At 40.7% G+C, this 7863-nt stretch overlaps 1 protein-coding gene across 1 annotated transcript; it reads left to right on the top strand.

Moving 5' to 3' along the window:
- The first annotated feature begins 1791 nt into the window (after positions 1-1791).
- On the top strand, positions 1792-3190 carry LOC133711337 (uncharacterized). The gene is made up of 4 exons (XM_062137472.1): positions 1792-1861; positions 1952-2742; positions 2838-2909; positions 2993-3190. The coding sequence occupies exons 1-4, from the start codon at positions 1792-1794 to the stop codon at positions 3188-3190; spliced, it is 1131 nt and encodes a 376-aa protein (XP_061993456.1).
- The last annotated feature ends 4673 nt before the right edge of the window (positions 3191-7863 follow it).

Raw genomic sequence — 7863 nt, 5'->3', positions numbered from 1 at the left:
AATAGGGGCCTCTTTATATAGAGGATTACAAGACATAAAATCAGAGTTGTACAAGGAAACATAATCATACAATTAATCGAATATCTATGAATATCTCCGAGAATATCTCTAATTCAAAACCCTATTACAACTAGATCAAGTAACCTAGAGTTTGGGCCAGACACATATTCTGGATTTACTTGAACAATATTTGATATTTAGAAAAAATACCTTATGTCAAAACAAGGATATAATGTTTTATTTCACTATTTTGACAACATAAAATAAATAGCATTGGTGGAATTGTCATGAGATTTTAAATAAAGAGATCTAATATTCAAATCTCATCATTGTGGTTTTTTAATATTTTTAAAAACAAAATGAAATTTTGTGTTTGTAACGGGCCGACCCACAATATGTCGTGCTCGGGCCGTGTCGGGCCCATTACTGGCTCGGGCCAGGCTGGGCTAATGGGCCAATATTCCTAGGCCCAACCCGACCCGTTATTCTAATGTGCTCTGGTCGTACCGGGCCACTAACAGGCTTGGGCCGTGCCGAGCCTTTTTTAAGCGTGCCGGGCCCGTACCGTGCTCGTGCTTAGCGGCCCGTTTGCCACCTCTAATGAGAGGGATGAAGCTACTAATGTTGAAGACATTGAGCCAATGTTTGGGGCATTTGACTCAGATGAGGAAGGGATAGGGCATGAGTACAATAGTGATGAGGATGTGGAGCAAGATAGGTTTCCAGAGTTTAACCCAAAGATAGACATGAAAGACCCTTATTTTTGCAAAGGCATGAAGTTTGCCACAACAAAGATACTCAGAGCTGCATTAAGGGAGAGAGCAATTCATGATGGTTGGGAGGTGATTTTTTGAAGAATGACAGAGACAGAGTGAGAGCCATTTGTAAGGTGAAAATTGTGATTTTGAGCTGTGGGCATCTAAAATGCAACATGAGAGCCCTTGCAGATTAAGACTTATGTTGGGAAGCACAACTGTGCTAGAGTGTTGGATAACACTATGGTGAAAACAACATATGTAGTCCAGAGGTTTGCTGAGCATATCAAGCTCAACCCTCATATCTCAACAGGCATTAATATTTCAATTTACAATTTTCCAATTCATTGTGTGGTTTGGTCAAATTTGTCATATATTTTACTGTTTTGATGTCTCAGAGTCCCTACAGCAAGTGATGGCAGTTGCTGTGAAAGCCAAGGTCTCATTCCAGCAAGCCTATAGAACTAAGAGGGCTGCTTTGAGTATGCTTGAGAGAAGCATGAAGGAGTAATATGCAAGGGTGCATGATTATGCTATGGAGCTTAAGAGGGTGAATCCAAATACAACTGTGGACATCAAGTGTGACTTCAATAATCCAAGACAGCTGCTTGTATTCAAGAGGATGTACATTTGTTTAGGGGCATTGAAGTAAGGATTCAAAGCTGGATGTAGACCATTGCTAGGATTAGATGGGTGTCACCTCAAGAGTGCTTATGGTGGTCAGCTGTTGTCAGCAGTGGGGGTGGATGCTAAAAACACACCCTGGGTGGTTGCTTATGCACAAGTAGAGATGGAGAGTAAGGATTCATGGGACTTGTTCTTGAGGCTTTTGGTTAAGGATTTGGAGATCACAGGTCAAGGAAATGTTTTCACCTTAATTTCAGACAAACAAAAGGGGCTTCTACCTGCATGTGAAGATGTGGTACCACTAGTTGTTCACAGGTTCTGTGTTAGGCACTTGTGGACTAATTTCAATAAGCTATTCCCTGGAAAGGTGATGAAGGACTAGCTGTGGGCAGTTGCCAAGTCCACAACCATGGCTTATTACCACAAAGAGATGGTTTTGATGAACCAGATGGATTCAGAGGCTCATAAATGGCTAACAGGTAACATAATTCTACTAATAACTCTACAATGCTTATGCTTTTAGCTTTACATTACTTATGCACTAATGTCAACTGTTTTACACTTTGTAGATCCAAAGAGAAACCCTAAGCACTGGTGCAGAGCCCACTTCAACACCGTTTTGAAGTGTGATGTGTTGTTGAACAATCTTTCAGAGAGTTTCAATGCTTGTATCCTACCTGCAAGGTCCAAAGTAGTCATTACATGCTTTGAAGAAATTAGGGTAAGGATGATGAAGAGGATTGCAATCAGGAAAGAGAAGATGAGCAAAGTTATGGACCCTATCTGCCCCAGGCCTAGGCTGATTCTAGAGAAGAGCAAGGTTAAATATACAACAGATTGCATCCCTAATGGGACTGGCAGCCATAAAATTGAGGTGGAGAGCATTGGAGGCAGCAAGTATGTGGTGGATCTGGGCAGAAGGGCTTGTGCTTGTAGGAGATGGGATCTAACTAGGATCCCTTGCAAGCATGCCATATCAGCCATCAACTTCATAAGAGAGAAGCCTGAAGATTATGTAGAAGCATGCTACCTGACCAAGACTTACATGGCTGCTTACTCTAACACAGTCCAGCCTGTAAATGGGATGGACTTGTGGATCCCAAGTGAAGAACCTGCCATCCTACCACCAGAGTACAACAGGCACCCTGGAAGGCCAAGGGCCAAAAGGATTAAGGATGCTTCTGAGAAGGAGAATGAAGGCCCTAAGCTTGGAAGGGTGCAGAAATCTTTGAGGTGCTCCAACTGTAACCAGTTGGGTCACAATATTAAGAGTTATCATAGACACCTCCCACCAAAGACAGCAGCAACTAAGGGTAGCAAGAAGAGAAAGCTGAACAGTGGAGACGCATCATCTTCTCAGGTATTTTTGGCACCAGAGATTGTTGAGGGTTCTGAAATGTATTGGATTATTATGGACTAATCATACACTAACAAACTTATCTGCCACATGCAAAGGGTACCAAAGAGCCCTTAAAGACAAAGAATGAACTCAGAGCTAACGCAACAAAGAAAGCTGAAGCAGCAAAGGTAAATTGATTTAAAATTTTTGTTTGATGCTTTTGTTGGTCAATGGTTGCTTATGAATGTATCCATACATCTCATTGCTACAGAAAAAGAGGGATGAAATAAGGGCAACAACAAAGGCAGCAAGAGGACATGCTCCAAGCAGAGGAAGACCACAAGCTGCTTCAAACAATGGTAAAGCTGCTTCAAGCAAGGGTAAAGCAGCTTCTGCACGACAAGCTTCCCAAGGTTCATCAAGGTCATCTGTGAGGATCAGGGATAATGCAAGGAATGCTGGAAAATAGAAATGCAGCCAAGGTTAGGATTTAGAGATGCATTGTGCAATTTTTTGCGCAACCATGTGCTGTGTCGCATGGTTGCTAGGTCTAATCTTTTGCATAGATGATTAGACCTAGATTTTTGTGCAACTCAATCCAAACTATTTTTTTTTGTTAGTTTGGATGTAAACACACATTTATGCATCTATTTGGCTGCATTAAGGTAATTATGAACAAGCTTTTCTGCAAAATTTGTGATTTTAGTCATCTTTTGCTATTACTGTTCATTTGATTGTTAATACAAGATTTGATGACTTTCTGGAAATTTTGGAGGTTAGGGTCTAATTTTTGATCTTTCATTACATGTTTTGGTGAATCAGCCATATTTTTTGAGGAGAAACGAAAACACTTTTCTTAATCGGACCCAAGTACAAGCAGTAGTAACCGTTACAAGAAGCCAGCCACGAACTGGAAACAAACTTCTAAAAACTAACACACTCCAACTTCAAGAGCCCTACATATACAGAACAATAGTGGGTATGCCAAGCCGACCACGACCATACTCAAAAAGCACACCCCACCATTTCCGCATACGAAAACTAAAAAACAAAAAAGAAAAACCTACACCCAGTGTGTTAGACTTGGCCTGTCACTTCCAAGCCCAACAACAAAGGGGAAAGAAAATAAAAATAAAATAGAATGGGTTAGGCCCACATTCAGACCCCAACAAACCCTAGCCATCCTAGAAGCAGATAGCTGCCAGCCACCTGCACATCATCTTCACCATGGCAAAACAGTACGGCCACCACCACCAGGGTCGCACCTAGGAGAGGGAGCAAAGCCATGGACAAGGGGAAAGACATTACCTTGCCGTGATCCAAGGGGAAAGACAAAGCCTCGCTATCATCATCACCAACCTTATCACCGCTCGCATCTCTGTCACCAGCAGCGCCGCCGGAATCCACTATGCCTCCGCTTCCCGGGTCAAAAAGCCAAGACAAAAACACCAAGCTTTTCACAGAGACCAACCATAGAGAAACAATCTGAGCTTTGAAGCAGTTTAGGACCACCGCCATCAACGCCTTCAAGACGTGCCAAAGAAACACCGGTGCCTCCACAACCGGTTGATTCAGACCATTATCACGGGTTGCCCAAACAGCAACGACCTTCAGAATCCCCATATTGGAAGTTAGGGATTAAGGATTAGAACAAGGAATGGATGGAGAAGCAGAAGATAGGGATATGGGAGATTGATCGAAGAGATCGATCAGAAAACAAAAGTACGGCCTTGCGGCTACCAAAGAAAAACGAGAGAGAAAACGCCCTCGTAATATTTAGACCATTAGTAATGGCTTAACTTAACTTTTCTGTTGTGAATCAGCCATATTTGGGATTAAATTAGGATCTAATTTAAATTTGGGTGGAAAATAGATCAACTTGTCCATTCTGCCCTCCTTTACGGTTTAAAAAGGATTTCTGTGGGCTCCCATGTCAGCTCCAACGGCTATGGTGACGTCACATTTGGAGGCAAATTTAAAATTTGGACTCAGGTGAGTCTTTTGAGAGTAAAAAAAGTTTAAGGACCAGTCTGATCGATTTTAGCCCCCAAGTTCAGGGTGGTAAACTAAATTTAACCCTAAGCATTATATGCATGGTATAAGATCTCTACAGTGTAGGCATGTCTATCGTGAATCAATTGGTGTTGCAAATCGATTAGCACATGCAACATTGCTAGTTTATCGTATGTTAATGATATTTGGTTAGATGAGACACATGCTATTATTCAGGATGTTCTTTATGAGGATGCTTGTTATGATTCAAATGTAGCTCGGGGTTCAGGTTTAATGTCCCCACCAAATGCAAAATTTTACTACTATTTCAATAAATGGAACTAGACGTGGAGCTGAGCCTCCTAGTTAGGCTGGGTTCTAAACCCCTTTTAAAAAAAAAAAAAAAAAACTAACAACTAGCTTGTTAACTTATGCCATCAAGGGCTTCTTCCAGCAAATACAAAAACTTATTTTTCCGAGTCTATGGCCCTTCCTGTACATACATGTACATTTACAAGCATAATTAGCTATAATAGGCTACGCTCATTGTACCGCCAGAGGTACTAATTCCCGCCAAAGGAATAACATGCAGATACACAGCTAGGCGGGCAACAGCCTGAGCCTCGGATCACCCCCAGATCCCCGTCGACGCGCCGTGCCAAGATAGCATTAGTAGCTCCCAGAGCTGGGGACTGAAGCACATCAGTCCCACATCGAAAACAAAGAGAAGATCAACCTCTTCCTCACCTATAAAAGGTTCTCTCCTCTCTCCTCATTAATTACGCATTGACTACTCATTTATTGTTATGCTGTCTATATGTTTGGACTGACTTAGGCATCGGAGAAGTGAAGACCGCCCAACGCGGTCTCCCTCTAACGCCCTGTCTTTCATTTGACAGCTAGCGAAGACCACCAAGTCTACAGAGTAGCGGTCCGCCCATCGGACCTGCTTTAAACGAAGGTTCGGCTACCGCCGGACTTTGAGCATTAACACTTCCTTCGGGTGACAATGAGAAATTAGAAAACTCCTTGTAGGAAAAGTCCTTGAGAATTTGGGATGTTCTTCATCTACCAACTCCTCTGGTGCCTTGATGATGATACCATCTACTGGAAGTACAAATGCTCCTAAAGAATTTCTCCCTTTTTCTCCACACATCATCACTTGGTGCTTTAATGCATGCATTTCTACCATTGCTCCATGCCTGCGATTCAATATCCAAGGACCAAAACACATCATTATTAAATGTTTGTTTAAGGAAAACTAAATTGCAGAGAGAAAGTAGAGAGTGATTATATCTTTCATTGATAATAAGAGCCTCTATATATAAAGGATACAAGTATAATTTCTTTGAGTACAAGAAATCCTATTTTAATTAAGACTAGGAATCTAGAGTAATCTTATCCTATTACAACAATGGAAAGTCATCATAGTTTGGCAAGACACACATAAATCGAATATTCTTCAACAATGTTCTCATCCATATATATATATATATATATATATATATATATATATATATATAAATATAGTTATTTGTAATTTGTACCATAAGAGCATCTCCAACAATAAAGACATAGGAGCCAGGAGATATAGACAACTTGATCCACTATCCATCCTTGGTTTCATATTCGAGTCCTGAAACTTGATCATCACAAAGTGATTACACACATTTCTATGCGCGTAATTGCATTCTAAACTCTAGAATTAAGCTGATCTCCAAACCAATTTTATGTAATTAATCCATTTATTTATTTTGTAGTAAATAAGCGGAGTGGATTTCGGAAGAGGTTGTGCGAAAATGGAGCTAATTTGAGTTACCGACAAAAAGACGAAATTGTCGACACGGTCAACATGGTCAATACAAGCTAGAAAGCGAAATCCGACTAGTCTCTTGACAATATATATGGAAATATTAGAGATTGTGGAAAGTGAAGAGGAAAGAAAAATAGAAAGGAAGAAGAAAATGGTTGTGGTTGAACATTTGGTTAATTAATTACAAAGGATTGTGCTTAATACTTTGTCAGTGTGAGGAATGAGACCCTGCATGCACTATGGAGGTGAGCTGTATTTCGTTATTCGAAGCAGCGTCTGACATTTCATCATCGAATCTGATTTATCTCCCAATCCATAACTATCAAGAATCATCAGTTGAATCATATCCCGGAGATCCTCCAGCTGCTTCATCATGTTAATTACAGTATGGCTGTAACAACCAATAACAAGCAAAAAAGAAAAGAAAAGAAAAGAAAAGTCAACTTAACTGTTGTAAAACATAAAGTGAGAGAGTTTTAGAGAAAAGATAAATGATGCAGAGAATGGGATGTGTGTGTTATTCTTCTGACCATGAGGAGCCTTATATAGTGCTACATGGTGTACACAAAAAGGTAATGCTAAATTACAATTCAATCACTCCTACAATTACAACCTATCAATCACTAATAAGTAGTGATTGACAAAGATTACTTAACAACTATTCGCATGGTTATCCACAAATATTTACAACACTCCCCCTTGGATATTCCATGTCAATAGTGTTGCCTAGGCCGTGCGCTTCTAAGTTGTCTCGTAAAAAACCAGGCCAAGTAATAAAAACCCTGTGGGAAAAAAACAACCTTGGTTGAAGGAGAAAAAGAGCACAACGCGCGTGAGTGTGTAGTACAAGTATCAGAACTTCAAAGATGGGTGAAGTCTTCTCATCAGGATCATAAGTAGGTAGTATGTCTACGAGAGGGATGCATTAGAGTTGCTACACCAAAACCCTGCGTGGTAAACCCAGTGGGAGAAACCCGTGGTCTAAGGGAAAAGATGAGCAAATGCGTATATGTCGAATCAAAGCATCTTCAGGGTGCAGTAAGTGGGGTGACCATGCCAAAGATGTGCCTCGTTAAAACCTTGCCAGGTAACAAAACCCCATGGGACAAAATAACCCTAGACGAAGGACAAAAGAGTACATGATGGTCAAGTGGGCATGCTTCAGGATACTCCCCCTGATTTCGACTCACCCTGAAAAATACATGTTAGGTAATTCAGATAGTTTATGTAGACCAATACCTTGGACATGCTTCTAGAATGTAGACTTTGGTAGTGACTTGGTGAAGAGGTCTGCATGATTGTCTTCAGATCAAATCAACTTAACTTCAATCTTCTGA

The sequence above is a fragment of the Rosa rugosa genome, chromosome 5 (assembly GCF_958449725.1).
Source record: "Rosa rugosa chromosome 5, drRosRugo1.1, whole genome shotgun sequence".
NCBI classification, from domain to species: Eukaryota; Viridiplantae; Streptophyta; class Magnoliopsida; order Rosales; family Rosaceae; genus Rosa; species Rosa rugosa.
Note: the sequence above shows the minus strand (reverse complement) of the source record. Positions and strands in the feature narration are given on the sequence as shown.

Bases quoted from the DNA above. Each gene is read 5' to 3' on its own strand.
- LOC133711337 (XM_062137472.1), top strand. From the start codon at position 1,792: ATGGCTTATTACCACAAAGAGATGGTTTTGATGAACCAGATGGATTCA. The intron at 1,862-1,951 runs GTAACATAATTC...TACACTTTGTAG, and splicing joins GGCTCATAAATGGCTAACAG to ATCCAAAGAGAAACCCTAAG. The intron at 2,910-2,992 runs GTAAATTGATTT...TCATTGCTACAG, and splicing joins AGAAAGCTGAAGCAGCAAAG to AAAAAGAGGGATGAAATAAG.